At 38.6% G+C, this 24,608-nt stretch overlaps 1 protein-coding gene across 1 annotated transcript in view; it reads left to right on the top strand.

The window, feature by feature from the left end:
* xylt1 (xylosyltransferase I) overlaps positions 1 to 21,598 on the top strand; it is a 65,382-nt gene extending 43,784 nt beyond the window's left edge. Inside the window, exons 5-11 of the mRNA XM_059557977.1 lie at positions 6,785 to 6,865; positions 7,002 to 7,218; positions 8,116 to 8,292; positions 10,962 to 11,227; positions 15,123 to 15,318; positions 17,734 to 18,067; positions 20,460 to 21,598. Of these exons, the coding sequence (XP_059413960.1) occupies positions 6,785 to 6,865; positions 7,002 to 7,218; positions 8,116 to 8,292; positions 10,962 to 11,227; positions 15,123 to 15,318; positions 17,734 to 18,067; positions 20,460 to 20,782 (1,594 nt within the window). The 3' untranslated portion in view covers positions 20,783 to 21,598. The remainder of the gene's footprint in view (positions 1 to 6,784; positions 6,866 to 7,001; positions 7,219 to 8,115; positions 8,293 to 10,961; positions 11,228 to 15,122; positions 15,319 to 17,733; positions 18,068 to 20,459) is intronic.
* The last annotated feature ends 3,010 nt before the right edge of the window (positions 21,599 to 24,608 follow it).

Here is a 24,608-nt window from a genome sequence, read left to right as displayed (position 1 = left end):
TATATATTATTTGGAGTAATATTGTTTTAATGTTTGTGTTATATTAACAGATTCCTCATTTGCAGCCATCTTAAAATTCTAAATAAGCAACTAACTAATAAATACTTACAATTATGATAGGCAACTAGTAATTAAAATAATTACTACTGGTATTATTATTATTGTTATTATGTTGTTTAAATTGCATATTGAACATAAAATAAAACATATAATGAAAAAAACATTCAGTCATAATTATTATTATTATTTTTAAGTCCACTATTTTTCTTTTCCAAATTTTCTTCACATAAAACAATAAAAAAAAAAAAATTATAATAAAATGCCCCATTATTCCAGTATCTCATCACATCACCTGTAAGTCAACGTGGCAGTTCTGTAAGCCGAACTGTGTCTGAAGATTTAAATTATCACCATGATAAATGCCATTAGCGTGCATAACTCTTCAGTCCATAATGAGAGCAGGATGAGAGGTAGAGACTCCCCCGGCTATAATCAATATTACAGCCATGTCATTTTCTGCAGCCCTCAGAAATCAGGGTGTTAGAGATCGAAACAGCCGTGTGATAAATTCTGGCCCATCCTGCGCAGCCGTTCAAGGTTAATCCTGCCTCTCTATCACTCCGTCGCACGCCACACCTCCAGACCGGAGAGGAAAGTTAGCTATGAGCCAAAGCCCCTTTAAAGCGGAACATCAAGGAAAAATAAAATGATTCTTTTCATCTCAAGCTCTGACCAGGTTCAGGTGCTATAAGCTATAAGTAGCCTGTCAGGGTGTGTGTGTGTAGTGTAGTGATATAGTTGCTATCATCTGTATTATACTGTGCAGAAACACCATTTCTCTAAAACATGAGTACAAATCGGTCCATTAAGGAGCCCGATTCAGCTCTTCCGGTTGTGGTAATGGAGAGTTATTTCTCAGTCCACTATCACAACAGAAACATAGGTCAGCCGAGATTAAGCTGTGAGGAAAATAAATTAATCAAAAGAAATGTTGAAGTCCATGCAAAAGTATGTTTATATAAGTATGCTTATGTACTCTTAAACAAGGGTTGCTACCACAAAGCATCATTTTGTTTCTGTTTATCTGAAGTGTATTGAAGAGTATAGAGTGCAGCGGTGCCTGCCCACTTGGTTAGCATCCATGGTTTCGGAACTATTTTTCCCATTCAAGTCTTTATATGAACCAAACCAACTAGATATAAGGTGAACTTTGATTTGAAGCAAAGAAACATCTGAAAATCGGATTATTTTCCGGGGGGTTGGGGGGGTTCCAAAAAACAAGTTATTTGACATACCTTTAAGGGTAAGTAGATAAACTCAGCATTAGGTTCCAATAACGCAAGGTTTGGGTAAATCAACTGAGAGTTCAGGGTATGTGTGACTGTAAGTTAACCTTGCTTTCTGGAGTTACACCCCTGATGTTTGGATATTTATATACAACAATATTTTATATTTATTGTAAAATATGCATATTAAGCATGCAAAAATTTAAGTAGTTTGAGAGTGTAGGGAAACTGACTTTACATAATTCACAGTGCATTGTGGGAGTGGTCTGGCACTAAAATGCTCCTTTGACATAATTTCTAAAGAGTAATTTAGGCATATTTATATATTCTTTGATTGGTGGAGATTTCTCTGCATAATCCTGGGTCATGTCGATTTTACCAGGGTTTTCTGCTGTTGAACTCTATTTATTTAAAAAAGCAGTTGAAATAATGCAGGCTGATGGCTTCAACAAAAGCATGTACCATCAATTACCAACCTTGTAGCTCACCCTACATCTGTCTTTAAAGGTTTGTAAGTTATCCTTGATTCCCCTATGGAAAACCCAACTTTTTTACTTCCAGAACCAGACTGTTGCTCTCCAGTGCTGTAGGTGAAAGATCTCCTCTGATTGGACAAAAGTGAGCACAGACTGATAGATCAAGAGCGGGAGAGGCCTGTTGGGACTCCTTTAGACTAAATAACAATTTGGCTAGAAAGACTTGAAGGGTTATCGTCCTGATATTGAATGTTTTCTCACTCTTGCAACCAACAGCCTTTGACAGAGTAAGCGAGTGTGAGAAAGGAAGTGAGGTGCGAGACGGACAGACGAAATAGAAACAAAGCCATAGACATTGTGCAACTGCATGCTTGATCTTAATGTGTTTGCAGAAGGTTGACTTTAGTGACACTTGCGGAAGGCTTTGTCCGCATGTCGTGACTGCGGTGTTGAGGGGTGTGCAGTACCTGTCTCTGCTCACTTAGCTGCTTATTTCCCCCTCTAATTCCCTCCTGATGTCCGTCCTTCTGCATGGATGTCTTTGAAAGGGGCTGACAAAAAGCTCTCTGCTCTATGGGCGAGCCTGGACGCCAGGGGTGGAGGGCTCTGTTACACAGTGGCTTTGTTGCGAGCGCCTGGCTCTTTTCTTCCATTTATCCGCACCATCTTGCTCTTTTTCTCTGGCCCTGTTTTTAAGTAAACGTATTTATGGCCTTTTCATGAAGAGAGAAAAAAGAGAAAACAAAGAGTCTGGACTCTGTTGTTCTCCTCTACCCATGTGGTCACATGGGCTCAATGACGCCCTCTTCTGGAACGGAGCAGCTCTACAGAATGAAATGTTTCAGAATGAAATGCTGTGAAGAACTATACCGTATATACTGTATTTATTATATATCAGTGCTTCCCACACGTTTAGTTTTAATTATTTTTTTTGTCTTAATTTGTGGGCATTATTGATAGTTTGGTTACACAATTCATTGTATTTAATTTAATTCCCATTTCATTCATAGTAAACTATTGTAGTTTCTGACTAAGAACATTATTTGCATATATAATTCAATATATATAGATTTTACTAGTAAAATCTGTGTCCCATTCACTGAGAGAGACACTTATGACAAAGTAAGGAGAGCTCTACCATTTAAATACTGTATTTTTTTTTTACAATGCATATAATAATACATAATATTAGTATGTAATTAAATGTAATAGTAGCCTATGTAATTAAAATTAATTTCAATAAATTCAAATATTAAATACAAAATTACATATTATTTGTTATTTGTCACATGTAGTAGACAATTTTTGTGCCTTGGGTTAAAGAAGGATTTTCCACCCGGCTACCACTGCAAGTATATTTCATACCTATGGGAAGCACTCCTCCGGGGATGTGTTCACAGTGTGTGTGTGTGTGTTCACTGCTGTGTGTGTGCACTTTGGATGGGTTAAATGCAGAGCACGAATTTTGAGTATGGGTCACCATACTTGGCTGTATGTCACTTCACTTCATTTCACTTCACTTTAAATACTATAAATAGTGTATTCAGGTTCCTAAATGAAAATAAATAGTTTGCATACTTGAGAATGTTCTATCCTAACTGTAATTTGCATATTGTGTTATGATTGGTCTTCTTGCTGTCAGGAGAAACGGGCTGGATTCAGTTGCGGGTTTACACTGAGCTTTATTGAAAGCAGATGAAACAAGGCAGATGAGTATCGTTCCACAGTTTAACTCGTTCGACAGCCGAGACCCAGAGAAATGAGAGCTGGAATCTTCTAGGATTACTGCATTCGTGAGAACAAGAGGCAGAGCAAAACAGCAAAAGACACTGTAGCCTGAAGACAAGACAAGACAAGGTGAGTACACAGACCAGCTCGAGCTATTGGTAAGAGTTAGAACAGTCTGGCCACGAACAGAGAAACACAGGGAATTATAAAGGGAAAAAATTAGAAGAGCATTGAGAACAGGTGGCGAACAATTAAGGTTAACAACGGAGAAACAAGGAGGGCGGGGAAAACTCAGATCAAACAGGCAGACGCAGTGAGCTGTCAGACCATCCAAACACACATTCACAACCCCAAAAGGCAGGTGATTAGCCCCGAACCCTGACACTTGCATTTATTTGCATACTTTTGTTTGATTATTCATTTTATTTATTTTATTCAACATTCATTTTTCGCTTTTTTCAGAGCCTGATTTAAAATTGTTCAAAAAAGATATAATTTGCTTCCAGTTCCAGTTGGGCACATTGCATTATGGTATAAAGTATTCCTCTTGATGTGCTCTGTTTGCAGTCTGTGCAATTGTAGCAGGTCATTCAAGTATTCAGTGCCTAGAGAAAATTTGAATACCATGAAGAGACATCAAAAATTAAGCGTAAACATCCACTCTGTCTCTCTCTTTCTCCTGCTCCCTCCCACTTGGACTGATGCTCATTATTATTGCACTGCAGTCAGATTTCAAATCTCACTGGTAGCTCGGTTACAGAATACAGCACTCTAATAGCCTGAGGTCTGAGTTTAGCCAGTGCGTGGAGTGAATGGCAGCTGTACATGCACTGAGCGCTGGAGCAGGGTTTCATTTACAATGCCACCCTGGGTTCTGACACTGGAGGTCAGAGTGCATTTGTGTGTTTTGATCTTTTTATCACAGCAGTTAAACATTTAATGTGGCTGTATAACATAGGATGATATTGCATCTTAACAGGGTCATATGATGCGATTTAATTTTTTTCTTTCTCTTTGTAGTGCTACAAGCTCTTGGTGTATAAAGAAGATCTGTAAAGTTCCAAATACTAAAGTCTCAAATCCAAAGAGATATTCTTTATAAGAGTAAAGACTCGTCCACACAACCCTAAAAACGGCTCGTTCTAACACGCCCCCACATCTCTACATCACTATGTGGGAAGATTTGCATAACACCTCTCAGATGTTTACACAAAGAAAGAAGGCATACCTTTTATTCTCATTGTAGTATTGTTGCTGCCATTGCCACCATGTTGTATAGATGATTTGTGTTTGGTTGTGAAAGGGAAACTACTTTGTTTGGCCTTTCATAAGAGGACAATACCGCTTCGTCATGCCTGGAGCTGAGTTTGCACTGTGGATCGCAGGATCAGCTTTCACCGTGGATGAAGTAGAGTCCAGCCTGGGGTCGTCACATGTGGTCGCCGCAAGCTCCCTCGTAGAATCCGCTAGCTGCACCGTCCACAAGTCGGCCCACGTCTGCTCACTCAAGCCGGACGCAGCTCACTCTAGGCCACGGCTCACTCTAGGTCTCTGGTCTTCGCTCACTCAAGACCGCGGTGTGTGATGCTGTTTCACTGATGAAGCAAAACTAATTTGTTTGGCCTTCCAAAAGAGGACACGACTAGACATCATGTTTATATCATGTTTATAATGGGGTTCAATGTTAATGTCTTGTCGCTCTGGCCAGACAGGGCATCACAGTATGTTGAGGTATTCGGCCAATCACAACGCGCTGGATAGCTGGCCAATCACAGCACACCTCACTTTTCAGACCAATGAGTTTTGTAAAAAGAAAATAGAGGAGAAACAATAATGTACAGAATGTGGAAAATAATGTGTTTTTTTTTTTTACTTTATACCACATAAACACATTTCATTACACCAGATACACCAAATAATGTTCTTTTTAGCAACATCATATGACCCCTTTAAGCTGAGACGTGTGAGATAAAGTAGGTGTGTGATTGACGTGTGCGGGTGTAGGCATGTAGACGACATTTTGCAAGTGATGACGGGATGACAGAGCGTTTACTATGGAGCTAAAAATCACATCAACAAATTCACCTCAGCTATTTATAACTGTTTGGTTGCAAACAAACATTTGTTGCCTTCTTTTGGACACAAACTAGGTGACAGTTTTTTCACTTTGTTTATTTTATTTTTTTATTTTTATATAATTCAGAACCAACCAATCCTTGTTAATTTTAGTGAATAAGACTAAAACTTACTGTCTTTGCACATACAAAGTATAACAATTTTCATTTGTTTTCATTTTTTCTTGTTGGGGTTTTTATTCCTGATCTTGTTATACATGTGGTGTTCCTGGTCAAAAATGACTGGCCTACAAAAAATTGCTTATAAATTTCTTATTTTGCTATATTATAGTTTTGTATTTGTTTTTTGCTGCTTCTTTTTTTTAACTGATGGCCTTATGATCCGAGCTTATGCACCACATTTTTCGCAATCAGTTCCAAAAATAAAAATAAAACCTGTGCTAATTGAAAGAAAACAAGTTGACAAAAAGATCGAATCCCAGATTTTGTGATCATAAAGCATAATGAGAGACTTGCAAGACATTTTTAAAGGCTGGTCATTTTTAACTGGGAACACCAAATTAGATAAAGGATTTTCACCAAAGTACAAGGGTTAATATTTAACAAGGGTTAAAAACAAGGGGTAAGCTTTACAAGAAGAGAAATATTAAGGTTATAATAAAAAAATTAAAGTAAAATATAATGGTACGGCACCTTTAATATTGAAGTCTCTCATTGACCTTCATTGTAAGAATGTTCGCAATTACTATCTAACAGTAATTTGAAAACTTTATTGCGATTCTTGTTCATAGTCGAGGCTAGTAACCAAAACGTTAATGGTTTAACCCCCGAAAATGTGAACTATGACTGCTGTTCCTTTGAGCAAGCCATTTTTCAAATTCCACTTTCCCTGGTATTGCGGTAAATAAAGATTTCTTCAGTGTGATGTTCTTTCCTCTGTTCCAGAAGCCTGCAGTGAAAAAAACTAATGTGAGAGAGGAGTGTGTATGGGGAAAAATGACTACAGATGTTCAGGCAATGCATTGCGTTGAAACAGGGCAGCTGGCATCAGGGGCTGAATCTGGCTCTGTTTGTGAGCTTGGACTTACCCAGAATCCCTCATGCTCCGCGTTCATTTACACTGTGGCTCATTAGCCTGATTAGCAAACTCTCTGTTGCTCTTTCTCTCCAGTACTTGTTTTCTGGTTTCTCTTTCAACATTTTTTCAATGTCTCCTCAGGACCAATGATCAGCTGGTGGCCTTCCTGTCCAAATACAGAGATATGAATTTCATCAAGTCCCACGGGAGAGATAACGCTCGGTGAGTGTTGACGTGTGATCACGCTGATGACTTATGGTGCCCAAGACACTTAACACGTGCCAGTCGCACAGAAGGGTGCCTTTTTATAAGAGATAAAAATACATTTGTAATTTGCATTGTTGATAATCTCCAACAGATTCATCAGAAAACAAGGTTTGGACCGGCTTTTCTTCGAGTGTGACACCCATATGTGGCGGCTTGGAGACAGGAAAATTCCAGAAGGCATATCTGTGGATGGAGGCTCTGACTGGTTTCTGTTGAACCGAATTTTCGTGGAGTATGTCATCAACTCTCAAGATGACCTTGTGACCAACATGAAACGTTTCTATGCATACACACTTTTACCTGCGGAGGTGAGACACCAGAATAATGCACAATTCATGTTAAAGATGAAACATTTGTTGTTTTCCATCAAAAATATCTAAATATTCTTAAAAGGATGAAAATGTACTTGCCTGAATAAGATTATTTAGAGAATGTATATCAAATAACATTTATTATTGGATTTTCTTATTTTGAACAAATCTAAATAAATTCATGAGTGGGGTTTAAGTTTAAAATAAGTAAAGAAAATATTTTTCTCATATTTCCGATGATATTATATATTCAAGATATATATAAAAAAAAAAAAATTCTGACACAATTTTCATTGAAAATCAGATTTATCTTGTTTTAAGGATGTTTAGATATTTTTTCCTACAAAAACAAGAAAATAATAATTATCAAGAACATATGACTTATGCACTTTATTCCAAGGATTCTGCTACATTAATTCACTAGATTGGTGTTTCATTAATATTTCTCACTTATTCACGAGTTTGAAGTTTACGATGATAAACTGAGTAAATTTCCAAAAAGCGAGATGAATTTGCATAGTTCTGTTTCATCATTTGCATTGTGTGTTTGCTCATTTGAAATGACTGTGTCAATGTGTTAGTTTTAATGAAGGGCTTTTTGCCGTGCTGCGGCAAAATTGGATTCTTCGCTCCATCTAGGTCTAGTTATTCACCGCTGAGATATTGGATATTGTGGCTTGAGAAGGCAATTGGCTCCTTTTTACTGATGTAGACATTTAACACACTAGACCTCCTGACAGGGCCATTCTGTTAGACATCCATCTTCGTTTTATCAGATGTCATTATTCTGCTTCAGCCTCTTAGTCATCTGTTTTCTTCTCTTTCTCTTCACCTCTCACCGTCCCTTCCTATTTATCATCCTCCTCCTCCCCGATCCTCTCTCTGTCTTCACAGTCGTTCTTCCACACGGTTCTGGAGAACAGCCCGCACTGCCAGAGCATGGTGGACAACAACCTTCGTATCACTAACTGGAATCGAAAGCTGGGCTGCAAGTGTCAATACAAGCACATCGTGGACTGGTGCGGCTGCTCCCCGAACGACTTCAAGCCCTCGGACCTGCCCCGTTTCCAGGTGAGCGTCTCGTACCCTTCCCGCGATGCTCTCTCGCTCTCAGGCGCCCTCTTTGTGTCTGACTGTATCAGTGCAGCCGGCGCTAACAGGAACGGTTCAATGAACCTGATCAGTAGTTAAACACTTTTAAAACCATTTCCGTGACAGCGCTGACCTCATGCTCGAAGGAGACCTATGCTACGTCCTGTTTAGTCTGAATAAGCACAATAGGCCTTTAATTTACCTAAAACAAACACCTAATAGTGTGAGACCAGCTCTTCAGTCAGTAGCGATTTCAATCATGATTAGAAATCCAATGAGACTCAACTAAAGGAAAGCCTTGTTAACTTGTGCCCACACAGGGGATCTGTAATTAACTCTGGCCGGCAGAAAAGGACGATGAAGGATCAATGGCAAGGAGGTCTCTCATCAAAAGGATTCTGGCATTGAGTCTAGTGTAGTGGAATGAGGCTGTGGAGCTTGACCACAGCAGCCAGTTCCTTACCTTTGGTCTGGAAGTCTCTCATTAGCCTCCAGTACAGAGTCTTAAAATGGGCATGCCCGACTCCGGTGACTCACTCTCTCTACTGTAAATGGAGCTAGAGACCCGGTCGGAAGGAGTTTTAAAGTTGTCATTCCCAGTCTGGTGATTTTCACATTGTGAATCACACGTTTTCCATTCTGCTGCAACCGAACTGCAACTTTGCATTTACTCTCTAGGCCTGTTTTTCTCCATGTCGTGTTGCTTGTGGTATGATTTCACATTCGGCAGGCCGTTTCCTCATAAACTCCTTACTGTGCGCTTGTGTGCCAAACCTTGACATCATCACCGTCTGCCACATCAGGCAGCTTTTGCCACTTGCTCACTTTTTTCAAAACCAACCAGCAGATGAAGCCACTTTTTTTAACCCATTTAACCACAGTGGTGGATCTTGATGTTCATATATTCAAATTAAAGTACAATTTCTGTCATTTATGCTATTTTGGCCCAGTTTTATTTATAGCTAGTGTTTCCTGTTCTGAATAAGGGCTGAAAACCCAGCACAATCATCTGCGTATTTCGAGCATCGCTAAATGTTTACAGCCACAACTGCTCTGCATAATGGAGTCCTTTCACAGAGCCTGCGGTTAACTCCTTCAGGCCTGTGCTGGGGGAAGGGTCTGCGAGTGTTTAGCAGGTCATTATCACTGAAGGCATGCCCATAGTGAGGATTGAGTAATTACTGCGTGACAATACCTCCTTTCTCACAGACAGCACTGAAGAAAAAGGACAATGGGAGAGGAAGGGAGGCTTGAAATGTGTCATGGCAGTTCAGTTTTTATCCAGGCATTTCTCACCCCTCACCCTGTAGAGGTCCAAATTGTACAAAGAGCTTCCTCGACATGCCTCTCCAAATCACTTTATTATATTTCTTATGCTTTCTCTCTTTCTCACATGTTCTTTGCCTTTTATAACTGTTATAGCTGAATTCTGTTTAAAGGGATAGTTCACCCAACAACAAAACTTTTATCATTTGCTCACCCTTGTGTCGCTCCATATGACTTTCTCTTTTTTTGTGGAGCACTAAAGGAAATATTTTAGAGATTTTTACTGTGCGCTCTTTTCTATGCAATAGTAAAAATGAAAAGAATAATGACTTGCGACATCCTATTCATAAACCATTTCCAAATAAACACATCAGTCCAGTTTAATATCCTGAATGATTTATGAATTAATCTTTTGAATCAGATCTTTCCAATGAATCACTTGATTTAGTTCATAGTAGACCTTAGTCAGGTTCACTGCTGAATGGAATTTAAGAACAGTTTTTACAGTGGCACACCCTGTATAAATGTTCTAGATCATATCATTTTCACAAATCGCAACTTTCAGCATTATTCCTGATTACTGTAAGTACACCGTTTCTACACTGGATAACAAATCCCCAACAGTAAACTGATGCCTTGTTCTCGTTATGACGTTCTGCCACAAACTTCAGATGATTTGCAACTGTCGCATCCCGTGTAGACATAGTGTAAGATTTTTATTTTCTCAGAAAGACGTTTTGTCAGCTGAACAATCAATACGTTGTTAAATAATCGCACTGATTATGTTCTTCCGAACTTTCTCTTTAGTGTTGCATGGAAGAAAGAAAGTCATGTGAGGTTGGAAAGCTATGAGGATGAGCAAAATTTTTTAAATTTTTAATTTTGGGAATTTCCATTCCTTTCATGATTGTGTTTTGATTTTTCCATCTTCTAGGGAGGTCTCCTGAAATCTGTCTGTCAGGGGTCTGACGTTGCCTGAAAACTATTTCAAGCATGAATATTTTTGGTTCTTCACAGATGTTGTCCCTCTTCATATCTGTTTTACGTTACATATGTTAGTCTGCAGGGAAGCGAGGTGGATGTGAATAAAAAGCAACACCACCGTTTCATACCAGAGATATGCCACTTTGATTTGTATTTCTTGCTGTCAATTATCTCTGGAGAATTTCCGTTTTTGATTCTTTTAGCTTTTCCCCCCTTTCTAGCACATCATACTGGATGGTGTGCCACACTTTTCAGTTTTCAGTCGCTTTGCTCTGTCACTATCTCTCTTTCTCTTCCTGCTTCTCCCAGTCTCAGCAGGTTGTCTTGTCTGTCAGTGTCTCTTTGTCTTCACACTCACACTCTCTATTTCTTTCTCTCTCTGTCTTTGTCTCCATCAGCAAACCACCAGGCCCACGTTCTTCGCCAGGAAGTTTGAAGCCAGTGTAAATCAAGAGATAGTGAATCAGCTGGACGCCTTCCTGTTCGGGAGTATGCCCCAGGGCACGCCGGGTCTCAAGGCCTACTGGGAGAATTTTTTTGATGAAGCGGATGGTATTCACAGCCTGTCCGACGCGCATCTAACTCACTATCATGCCTTCGCCCGATTGGGTTTGGCACGGACTGCCACCTCATTACAGGGTGACATCAGTGACAACAGCTGCAGGTCAGTACACAGTTTATTTTATTTTTCCTTGAAGTGCAAAGTGAGGTGTCAGGATTTGCTCTTTGGGTTTAGATGATCTAAATCTGTTGTTTTGACTTGTTTGGGATTTGCCATTGGCTTTTGTTGAATGGAAAAAGCTGCTTGTGCCTTTCTGAAAATCAGTGGGTTTACATCAGGACCCAGATTTTACACTGGAAATCATGAGACGACTTAAATTGGTTGATGGTAGTTTAATGATGATGGATTCATACTCTACAATCAATAAGTCATAATTGCACATAATAGTTGACACAAACCATTTTTTAATTCTCATTGCAAGAGAACTTGTTTTTAATGTAGTTTACATTATTTTACCTTCAGTGGGGCTGTTTATAGTTTCTAACAAGTGACAGATAGATTTGCAACAAAATTTACAAAGAATCAGATTGGATGCACAGCTTTTGACATTTTCAAGAAAAATTTGAAATATTGTAATAAAGTCCATTTTCAGTCATTTATAAAAGTGATTTTAAAATTATAGATCATTAATCAATAATATTAATACTACACCCTCATTTTGATTATATATATTTAAATAAATATAGTAAAGAATTAGTAAAGTATAGTAAAGTATTTCATTTAATGTACTTTCAGCCCACTGTGTTTTAATACATTTTGACTATTAATTTGGGTTAATTTATTGTTAATATTTATTTTAACAATAATGTATTTAGTTGATTTTATTACTGTTGTACTCCATTAAAACCCATTCATATTTCTCCATTAAAACCTCCATAAATATGTTTGGACTGTGATATGTTTTAGATTGCTTTTGACTTTGAATTTCAGTTGAGTAATGATTCTGCAACTCTAGACCATCCTTTCTGATTGGCATCCCACCAATCACTGCTCGTAATAAATCATTGTTTATTAAAACATAACATCTATGTTATATTATAACATTTCAAGTGAGTTGTTCCTCTAACATTTGTGTGTCCAATTTTTTGTTTGTGTGGCTTTTTCATAGTAATTATTATGGTTTGTTTATAACCGTATATATATTGGCTATTCTGAAAGCTAAAGAAGTGCACACTCATTTGTGCTGTCTGCCGAGGGAAGCGCAGCTTTGTTTGATCTCACTTGCAGCAGATCTGAAGTTCCTCAGCTGTCCAAACATCTGTCATTACTGAGATAGAGAAGAGAGAGAGACGGGCGGACAGAGCCGAGAGAGTTTGTCAGTCTGGCTGCTGTGTTTATGTGTTTATCAGTGCAGTAATGCCTGGCGTCGCTGCTGTTTCTGTGCGAGGAGAGTCCGGCGCATTTAGACAAGTGAGCCACAGTATTTGGACCCTGCAGTATTTGGACTCATCAACACAAGGAGGTGGTTGTTGGTGGCCGGTGGGGGTTGGGTGGTGGTGCTCAGGGTCCACGAGTGAAGCAGCGCTCTGTTCTTCGCAGCCCTCTGTGACATCAGCGGTGAGAAGCAGAGGTGGACCGCTTGAATAGCTGCTCTGTTAGTCCCAGCATGCTGCCCACCTCCTGCAGTGACAGAGGACGGGGGAGGAGGGGGTGCCGCACCGGTGTAAATATTTGCTGTTCTGCTTGTCAGGCGAGCGGTGCTGGAATGGAGCACCTCCAGCCTGTGCTGGAATACTGATGAGAGGCGGAGACCGCTCCGCATGGCCGCCTGTGTCTCTATCAGCTCCTGCTGCTCCTCCTTCTGTCTGTCTGTCTCAAGCCCCTTTCACACTGCACGTCGGACCCGGCATATTGCCGGAACATTGCCGGGTCGCCTTCTGTGTGAAAACAACCACATCCCAGGATTGATTCCGGCATTGAACCCGGGTCGGGGACCTAGTAACATTGCCGGGGTCGACCCGGGACGATCGCTGTGTGAACAAAAGCCAGATCTAATGAAGTGATGACGCGCGTTATCGTGCAACTCTTTTACCGGCTGTTTTGAAGGAAGATCAATGTTCGCGACGAAAAAAATATGTGCAAACTGTAATGAAGCAGAGATCAGTTAGTTCCTCACAACGTTTTCGACTCGTACATTACACGTCACGCCCTGATGTCACGTGTCGTTACGGGATCTTTACGGGTTGAGTGTGAAAGCACGCACATATCCCGGGTAATCACTGGCAGTGTGAAAGTGCAAAATCTAGCGACCCGGGAATAATTGCCGGAACACTTTACCCGTTTTTACCCGTTTATTTACTGGAATGGCAGTGTGAAAGGGGCTTCAGTGTCTCACAGCCCAGCGCTTCGCTCACCGCTCTACAAGCCCACATCTAGAGAAAATAAACTTCACTCAGAATACACAATTATTGGTTTGGTTTCTCAGAAGTTTTTTCAGGGTTTTTTTGCGGTGAAAAGCTTGTTAACAAGGCCAGAGGAAATTATGAAATACTGAAGACAATTACTAGTCGAATAACTGGTGTTGGTTTTTACAGTGCAAACTCTCTTAACCGTTTATAAAAAATAAAAAAAATTATATATACACTACCAGTCAAATCTCTCGGGTCACAGTAATAATTTTTTTTATAAGCCTCTTATGCTCTCCAAGGCATTTATTTGATAAAAAATACAGTTTAAAAAAGTAATATTGTTATGTATTATTAGCGTCTTTAAAAAAAGCCATGACTTCAGTCTTAAGTGTCACATGATCCTTCAGAAATCATTATAATATGCTGATGTGGTGCATAATGAACAATTTTGAAAACAATTGCAGTGCTTATTACTTTTGTGGAAATCATGTTTTGTTTTTTTAAGAAGATAAACTTTATTTTTTTTACTTTATAAATCCCTTTACTCTAACCTTTGATCAATTTCATGCATTGATAAAGAATAAAAGTATTACTTTATTTCAAAAGACCCCAAGCCAACAAAAAGTAGTGTATACAATATATGAGTGTGTGTGTGTGTGTATATATATACTGTACAGTATATACAGTACAGACCAAAAGTTTGGACACACCTTCTCATTCAAAGAGTTGTCTTTATTTTCATGACTATGAAAATTGTAGATTCACACTGAAGGCATCAAAACTATGAATTAACACATGTGGAATTATATATGGAATTATATACATAACAAAAAAATGTGAAACAACTGAAAATATGTCATATTCTAGGTTCTTCAAAGTAGCCACCTTTTGCTTTGATTACTGCTTTGCACACTCTTGGCATTCTCTTGATGAGCTTCAAGAGGTAGTCACCTGAAATGGTCTTCCAACAGTCTTAAAGGAGTTCCCCGAGAGATACTTAGCACTTGTTGGCCCTTTTACCTTCTGTCTGCGGTCCAGCTCACCCCTAAACCATCTCGATTGGGTTCAGGTCCGGTGACTGTGGAGGCCAGGTCATCTGGCGCAGCACCCCATCACTCTCCTTCTTGGTCAAATAGCCCTTGATGCCTTCAGTGTGACTCTACAATCTTCATAGTCATGAAAATAAAGAAAACTCTTTGAATGAGGAGGTGTGTCCAAACTTTTGGTCTGTACTATATATATATATATATATATATATATATATATATATATATATATAATTTCTGTGACACTTTATTTTATTATTATTACTTCTATTAACTAACCATTAACTATGACTTTTGCCTCAATTAACTCCTTATTTGCCGCTTATTAATAGTTTATAAGGTAGTTGTTAAGTTTAGGGAATTGGGTAGGATTATGGATGTCATGCATTATATGTACTTTATAAGCACTAATAAACAGCCAATATGTTAATAATAGACATGCTAATAAGCAACTAGTTATTAGTGTGAATTGGACCCTATACTAAAGTGTTACCACAATTTCCAGTAAGAAATATTATTTAAAAAATTCCCCAATGAAGACGGCATTGATAAATGTGGCAAAAGTTAATTTTGCATCCTAAATGACTTCTTTTGTGCCTTTAGGTATTTTGCCATGGGACATCCTGTGTCTGTCCACATCTACTTCCTGTCTGATGAGTTCCAGGGATACCTGGTCAGGCATCATGCCACAAACCTGGCAACCAGCAAACTGGAAACCCTGGAGACCTGGGTCGTGCCCAAACAGTTCTTCAAGTTCACCAATCCACCCAATACCTTCAACAGACTGCAGTTTGCAGAGGTTAGTAAACTCACAGTATTACAATACACACACAAACACACACACTGGAGAGGAAAGGCTTTTGTATATTCTAATAGTTAAGGGATGATGGGTGGCACATTTATGTATTTTCTGTTTGTCATTTTTATTCCTGAACAAACTGTCATCATGCAATTTTTCATAAATAAAGATTTTAAGACATTGCTTATTTTCTTCTGGCTCAGTGCAGAAGAAATGTCTTGGCAGTCTATAGGTGCAGAATCGCCCCCACAGTACCCTCAGAAACTATGCATTGCGAAGAAAATTGACCTCCGAATATTATTGGCAATCTTACACTGCTGCACATTGTGCTTGACATACTCTGTTAAACAACCAATAATTCAGGCGTTCTTCATTGATTTAGCTGTCAGGCAGCTCCATAACTGTCATCTTGCCCTTTGGCATAATCAGTGATTTGTCTGCCACGAGTATGGCGATAAAATAATGACTTCACGCTGAACTGCCCTCAGTTTATCTGTTGGAAGCTAAGGGTACATGTTCAGTTTCAGACACAAGAGTTAGATGCAGATAGATGACTTGAAGCTGGATGTGCACATCTCTAACTAGCTAATGTGTTTTATAAATATCCGGTACAAATGACACGCTTCCTTTTGTTGATGAAAGAGACAAACAATTCAAATTAAAGGTGAACAATTGCTCTACTCTATTTTTAATTAAAATATTTCATTTTTATAACTGTTAAATAATAATAATAATGTGAGTAATAAAAGGAAATAATCTTTGTTTTGTGATGCATGCAATTTTTCGGATGTATGTTTTTCAACTGAAGGCTGAAGTAATGGCTGCTGAAAAAGTATTTTTGCCATCACAGTAATAAATGCCATTTTAATTATTGTATATATTTATACATTGTCAAGTAAATTTGGGTTTTAATGTTAATTATATGTTGTATATAAATGTATAGCTGGTAAGTGTTCTTAATTCATCTGTGTGGCAAAAATTTTGCAGCCTGTCTGGACTTATTTCCCAGCATCCATCATCGGTGGGACACCCGTAGACAAGACAGCAGAGCTGTAAAGTGCTTAAACCAGATCCAGCTGGGTCTCAGGCATCTTCCCAACAGAATGCTCTGTTGTTTTGTGGCCAGGGTTAGCTAAAGTTAGACGCTCCAAGCCACCGGCACCCACCATCCCTTGAGTCAAATTACCTCACAGTGGGAGAAACATTACACTGGGCACTGCTGATCGTTGGATTCAATTATGCTCATCTCAGCTGGTACTGGCTGTCCCAATTGATGCCATCTGTTTACTTACGATGGGATCTTGTGCAATTTATTTGGCTGTATGTGCTTCTCTTAGAGACCTCAGACATCCCGGTACTCTGGTTTCTTAGGGCACTGAATTTCAAGGATACAGAAAGCTTGCACTGCTTCCATAGCAATGAGGGCCTGGAGAAAGAAAATAGAAAGAAAACATGTTTTTGAAAGAGATTTATTTTGCAAGGATTCATTAAATTGCTCAATTATGTGACAGTAAATTATAATGTACAAGGTTACAAAAGATTTCTATTTTAAGTAAATTCTGTTCTTTTAAACTTCGTCAAAGAATCCTGAAAAAATATCAGAATTAATTCATTACATTTATATAGCTCTTTTCTAGGCACTCAAAGCGCTTTACATAGTCTGGGGGTATCTCCTCATCCACCACCAGTGTGCAGCATCCACCTGGATGATGCGACGGCAGCCATAGTGCGGCAGAACACCCACCACACACCAGCTTACTGGTGGAGAGGAGACTGAGTGATGAAGCCAATCAGTGGATGGGGATGGTTAGGAGGTCATGATGGTCGGGGGCCAAAGGGCAAATTTAGCCAGGATGCTGAGGTCACACCTCTACTCTTTTCGAGAGACATCCTGGGATTTTTTATGACCACAGAGAGTCAATGATTTCTGAAGGATCATGTGACACTGAAGACTGGAGCAATGATGCTGAAAATTCAGCTTTACCATCACAGGAATACGTTACATTTTAAAATATATTCAAATAAAAATTACTATTTTACATTATAATAAAATTTCATAATATTACGATTTTTACTGTATTTTCTTGAAATTAATGCAGCCTTGGTAAGCTTAAGAGTAAAAATAAAAGATTTACTGAAAATTAACATATGTGTATGGGATCTGTCTGTACTTGATCTGTTATTCACCCACAGTATTGATTGTTTAATCATTTATTTAAAAGTGAGTTTAATATCATTCATTTTCATGTTAAATGATCTCCAGAGTGAATGAGAACATTGGTCTGTGTCAGTAAAGGGGTACTTGAGCCTTACTCACAGAGCTGTGAATGTACATTAGGCTAAAAGATTGGGGGGAAACTGCTCTTGACTTTCTTATTAATTATCTGTTCGTTGTTGTTTCTTCTGAATCATCAGATTGGAACAGACTGGGATGCTAAGGAAAGGATATTCCGGAACTTTGGGAATCTGATGGGACCCATGGACGAGCCTGTGGGAATGCAGAAATGGGGGAAAGGGTCAAATGTGACCATGACTGTGGTGTGGATTGACCCCACCAATGTCATCGCTGCCACCTACGACATCCTGATCGACGCCAGTGCTGAGTTCACTCACTACAGGCCTCCGCTGAACCTGCCCCTGCGGCCCGGCATGTGGACCGTACGTGTGCTGCACCACTGGAGCCCTGTGGCAGAGACACGCTTTCTCATCACTCCCCTGACCCACCACAAACACCTGCCTATACGCCAAGGTGAGCGTTCCACTGTAGACTGAAGATGACATGATTCACCAACCGGTTCTTTCTGATGATTCAGTGGAACTGATTCCAAAGTGGGAGAATCTTCAGTGTAAGAAATTTGTTTGGGGATAAAAATGTGAGTTGGGCGACACAATAGAATTTACGTTGCCTTATTAAAAAGTTAGTGATAAACCATGTATTTAACAACATTTTTCATACAAAAAAGAAGACAAAAATACACTGCGTGATGACTCAAATAATTCAGTCAATCATTAATTGTTTTTTTTAAACAAACCATTTGAACAAAACTGTTTCATTTCATTTAATATTAACTAATAAACTACTTAAGATAAATTAAAAATACTTTTTGTCGAATTGAATAAAGCTAAAATATAATAACATAAATCTTATTACTAACTAATATTATTTACTAATACTAAAATAAAATTTTAATTAAATCTAAACAGAAAGAAAACTCATATAAATAACATACTGTAACAAAATAACATATAAAATACAAGACAATATATAATAAATACTATAATAGTATATAATTATAATACACTGGATTAAACACAGAATTTTACCCAAACAAAAACAATAGATAACCTCCCGTCCTCCAGCGTAAGCACGACACATACTCAGTACCAACAAAACTTAAAGCTAATGTGGATGTTAAAGTGTGTTCTCCAAATCCAAGTTAAAAAACATCAGCTTTAAAGTTAATGGGGGAAATATTAATCGCGACACAACAAACAAAATGGTTTTTTTTCCAGTCAACTCTCTTTGTGAAGGAAATATGAAATCAATGTGGTCTAAACTTGTAGTATAGAATATCATTGGAGAAAATGCTCTGTGTTTGAAGCTTTGATTTATTTAGATTTATTTTTTTGAAGCCCATAGTCTGACACTATGGTACGCTTTATATTAAACTGCCTCGACCTTTCAGGTCACCCCCCACCCCGCCACCCCACCCTAGACCACCACCACTTTCAAAGGCACTATCTGCCTTCACGTGTAGCTCTGTGCCTGGGCAGCTTGGTTGCCTATATATAGCCCCAGCTCACAGTCACGAATGAGTAATACACCACACCGGGTCACCTTTCATTGGAATAAACTCAAAAACATTACTGTGCAGGGGCTGCGAAAGGGATCTCTAGCCCATTAGGAGCATTTCAAAATAAGTGTGGTGTGCGGTCATCAGCAGATTTGTCCTCAAAATGCTCCTAATGAGGGAGAGCTTGTGATTGCGTTTCGGTGTACACCTGTCGAGGGAATGGGTGGGTGAGAAACACACATGTGATTTACCAGACTGTCGTATGATTAATGTCTACAGCAGGCACAGAGTCCTTTTGTGCGCCGTGCCTTTGCACCCACAGCTAATAAAAGTTTATGTAGTGTGTTTATACGGCCGGCCCAGGCCAATCCATGCACTTCCTATGAGCGTGAAATGGCATGTTCTGGAAAGAAGGTGGACGAACCTGGAGAGAGGGGTCAGGAAGAGACACAGAGGGTGATCTGTGAAGTGTGAGGAGCCCCAGGAATTCACAGCTTTACCTCCAGGGCCGACGTGTCTATCCTTACAGCTAAATTAGCTGTTTTTAGCCGTCTGATGTAAGATCATGTGATGCAGGCTAGTGGTCTAGTTTATATGTGAAGATGTGTTTAATATTTAAATATTAATAGATATTTTATGACATTTTGATTGAGAGATTTTGTAAAATCCCAGCTGTACATTTCTTTTCATGTCCTCAAAAAGAGTCTGAATAAATTAAAACTAAAACCGCTCAGTAAATGTTACGTTAAAGCATCTCGTCATCTTTTTTCATCATCTTTCTTAGAAATCTTCTGTAATGTTATAAAATGTCTTTACTATCACTTTTGATCAATTAAACGTGCCTTTGTGGGATATTTAAAAGAAAAACTAAAAAATAACTACAGCAAATAAAATAATTACTAATATATAGACTAAATTTAAAAAAAGAAAGAAAGTAATTCAAAATAATTATAAAGAATTCTAAAATAAAATTGTATTTTATAAATATAGATAGATACCTCCCATCCACCAGCTCAACACACAAACACAGCACTAACAAAACTTAAAGCTAATGTGGGTGTTACATACTTTATTTTCTTTAAAGTTCACTGCGCAAATATAAATCAGCAAGCAACAGCTCCCATAGATGAAGAAAATGCAAAAAGTCCTTGAGTAGTCTTTTTTTTTCTCCCAAAAAAAATTAAATCAGGAAGACTGTTCTTTATTTTTCATGTTTAATAATTAAAAAATTTCCAGCAAATTCAGTCATAATCCTGGTTTTGCTTTGCTTGCATTAAGTCCTAGTGTGTTCTCATGAAGACAAGAAAGAAAAAAAAAAAAAACTTTTTTTTTCCTTCTCCCTCACAGAGGATGCTTTAAGAACGCACAACGGGCCGGCCAAGAACAGCTACATGGAGCAGAGTTTCCATGGCTTGAACCCCATCCTCAACATCCCGGTGCACCTGGGTCAGGTGGAAGCGGCCGAACACAACGCAGAGCTCACGGGGCCCGAGCTGGAGCGCTGGGTGGACGGTCTAGTGGGCGAGGTGTGGTCAGCTGTGGACGTGTGTTCAACAGGCCCCAGTGGCTGTCCAGTCATGCAGACTTGCAGGGAAACGATTTGGAGCTCTCTCAGCCCGGACCCAAAGTCCCAGCTGGGCTCACCCAAAACCAACGGACGAATCAGGTAGCAGCATTCACTGCCCTGAAGAACCCGCCTTTTTTCATTCCTTAGGCCATTATGTTTTTATTATTTATTTTCCAGCATCGCTCATGTGAATATGAGCTAAACGGCCCTCTTTCAAACGCAAGACACAGGGCCTCAAAAGTGTACGCTGGGAAGTTTTTGATGATTTTTTTTTTTTTTTTAAATGTGTGCCCTCTCAAACTTGAGTGCTCTAGTGATGTGAGTGCTGTCAGGCTTCTCTATATTTAATTTATTTTGATTACTGTGATTGAATCTTTGTCAACCAGAGGCAGCAGGTGATGCCTTAACGTAGGTGTTACAGTTGAATGCTGGGATTGGGATATTAAGCACAGAATGGACCTTAACACTGGTTGGAAGACCAAAAGGGATGTTTGTATACGAAACCTCTTTATTTAAAAACAAACACACTTGCACCTAACATTAATGATTGTTTTTCGACCCATACCTTATTAAAACTAGTGTTTCAAAATGTATGTAACTGTCCATAGTTTCTTTCACTGGATCAAATGCAGTCAAACAGACATTTAAATTCCCAAATAAAGTCTCCTATTTAGTTTTAATCAGTTATTGGTTGAAAAACATCTGTTTTTAATAAAAACTGAGCTTCTGACAAGTAAAAGAGATCCAGTGTCGTGCAAGATGCCAACCTCCACAGAATCATATGACCTTCGGACGCAAAGAGGTAGCAGTTTGACAGTTAGTTAAAATTGTGTCACTCTTCTGTATAATCAAAATGGCCTTTTTGGTTATACTTTTGTAGTAGTGGTAGCTACAATTAATAAAAAGTTCTTATTTTTATAGGCTAGAGATATGCAGAGCTAGCGGGTCGCATAGCTTCTAAGATAACAGAAAACAGAACAGGAAATGTTTTAATTGAGCATTTTTTACTTTCGTTATATAATGTGATATGTACTACCATTGAAAAGTTTGAGGTCAATAATATGTTTTAAAGAAGTCTCGTATTCTCACCAAGGCTACATTTATTTGATCAAAAATACAGTAAAACTAATATTGTGAAATACAGCAAGAAAATAAATTAAAATACTATCATATTTAAAATGTAATGTATTCCTGTGATGGCCAAGCTGAAAATGTATTATCATTAATTCAGTCTGCAGTGTCACATGATCCTTTAGAAATTATTTTAATATGATGATTTGCTGCTCAAGAAACATTTCTGATTATCATCAGTGTTGATAACAGCTCTTCTGAATATTTTTGTGGCATTTTTATTTTTATTTTTTTTAACAGTAGTGTAAAAGTGTAAAGACATCACAAAATTGTTTAGCTAACTTTTCTAATCAGGCATCAAATAGAGTACTCAATGAAGTTATTTTAGTCAGTTAGTTAGCTTTAGGGTCCAAGGGGGATAGGATTCTGTGGAGAGGTCAAAACTTGCATGACATCAAGCCACAATCGTTTAAGCGAGAGAGTCTGGAGTATCTTGTGCTCTGGAGTCAGAGACTGACTGAAGTGTCGTTCTGTCTGAATGAAGTTCCCCTTCAGGCTGTCGAAACTTGAAATGGAAGGTGCCAGCTGTGCTGGCACAGCACAAAATAATATGTAATTTCTTTGCTTTTTTTATTGTTTTCTCTTTTTTTCTTTCCCCTGAACAGAGGTACTGGGTAGCTAAGTTGGGTTGTAAGTTGGCTATTTATTCACGTGTTTATATAAATTAAATAGATATTTTTTAGTCAATGACTAATGTCTATATGCTGTTTTTACAGCTCATCCAATACCTTTTGTAAACAAGCTGCCTTTATTTACAAAGGCTATCATCCTAACCATATTAAAACTATAAACACAAGATGCGGTACTAGTATGGGCGTTAATAAAGACCTTTCCGCCCCTCCACCTGAGGTCCATCTGTTCATTTCATAGACATCGAGCTCATCGGAAAACTAGCTGGATGAATGATCTTAAATGACCTCAAGAACTGAGATTCCAGTCATGCTGCTTGTCATTTTCTTTATTCTACTGTTTTTATACGAGCCAGTGTTCGGTACTTTCGCCATATATGGCTCAAACGAACAAAAACAGACATCGCTGGACTGGTTGGTAGCATCCATGCAATTTTAACATGGTTCCTAAAGTTCCTGGGCTCAGTCTCCTCAGCCGCTTTTTTCTGCACGTACGACGTTTGGACGTCACATTTTCCAAATTGGGCCATCCGGATTACTCACATCCATAATAATGATAGGGTGGCCTCTCAGATCTGACTGAGATGTATTTTTAGTGAGGAAGATTGCAAGCTTGCTGGACTCTACAGTTTGCGTTTTGGACCAACATTTTCTCCATTTATACAAACCTTTTATGTTTCTACATTGCATATGTACAACTCCATATTTAAACTGGGCTAGTGTGGCTTGTTGCACTCTCTCATTTGAGGAGCACCTCTCCTCTGGGACTCTGTGACTGTGGCCTAGACACCACTTTGTATGCAATCTGATTTTTATCTGGTCCTCAGAGATGTGGCGCCGTGCCCGGGGTGTGCAAACAATGAAATGTCATTGCTGTCATGTGGTCCAAAGGAGGATGCGACCTTAAATTTTCAATAAAAACCCTCTTGTCATTCATATGTTCCCAGCTGGGTGCGAAATGGGAATGCATTGTTATTTAAATTTTTTAATAAAGCGTCTAATGCTTGTCTAAGTGGTGTTAAATCCGTACTGTACGTGTGAAAGTTCAAATTATTTGATATTCTTAAAAGAGAAAATATATGAAATTATCTATTCACACACATCTCATTGACTTCTGAGTTACAGTCTTGGCTGTAAGTGAGGATTTACCACTGGATAGTTAAATATTAATGTTAAGAACCATTTCAAGGTGAAGTGTGTCATGTTCAAATAATCTCATATCTCAGATTTGTGTGCAGATTCCTCTCAATGAGTGCAAACACTTTTTCTGAGCAGTCCGGCTCAACCAGTGGCGTGAGTTTAGGGGCGGAGCTACTTGTTTATGAATGGTTAGAAATGGGCGTGGTCTAAGACAGTATGTGTTCTTCTTCAACTGGATTTAACAGATTTGCCGCTTATAGTCACTGAATGAGTTAAAACAAAGACGTCAAGTCAGTCACTTTTTTTGATGAACATGGCACAATATAGCATTAAGATAACAGGAAAGTTTTTACTGTTACAAAAACAGATTTATGAGCATTAGCCCAACTGAAAGTGTCAGAATAAACACAGCCCATTATAAAACCACTGTGTCATCAACAGAGCTCGAGTAGCCACTCTGAAGAAGCTGTACAGACTAAGACTGCTCTCAAATCTTCTAACTGGCCCGCTCTGCTTCAATACAATCATTGTTACACAATTACACACTTCACCTTTAAAGGGGTAGTTGTCAATGCAAATGAAGTCAGTGGGCTTCAAAAAAAAACCTGGCCCCCACTGACTTTCATTGTATGGGCAAAAAAAAAAATAAAGATTGGATTACTTCATAAATGATAACAGAAGTTTCATATTTTTAAGATGTCCACAGTGGGTGAATCTAACCTCACAAATGCAGCAACTTACCTCTTTATTTCACATTACCTTCACAGAAATATCTAATCTAACATTTACATTAAAATCATATTTAATACCACATCCCTCAGACATCTCTTCTGTACTATAGCTATTTTGGTAGGAATGACAATGTAAAGTATTTTATATTGGACTGACATTGGAAAAGTGTTGTAAATAACCTTGTATTTAAAAAGAAGTGGGTCAGGTTTTAGTGTGTTGAGTGGCAATGTAGACTGTCAAAGCTTCTCATGTGAAGGGCTGTTCAAGTCTGAGTTTGTGGTTCAGGCTCTTAATGAA

This window comes from Carassius carassius, chromosome 9, assembly GCF_963082965.1.
Source record: "Carassius carassius chromosome 9, fCarCar2.1, whole genome shotgun sequence".
NCBI lineage: Eukaryota > Metazoa > Chordata > Actinopteri > Cypriniformes > Cyprinidae > Carassius > Carassius carassius.
This window is presented reverse-complemented; position numbering and strand designations above follow the sequence as displayed.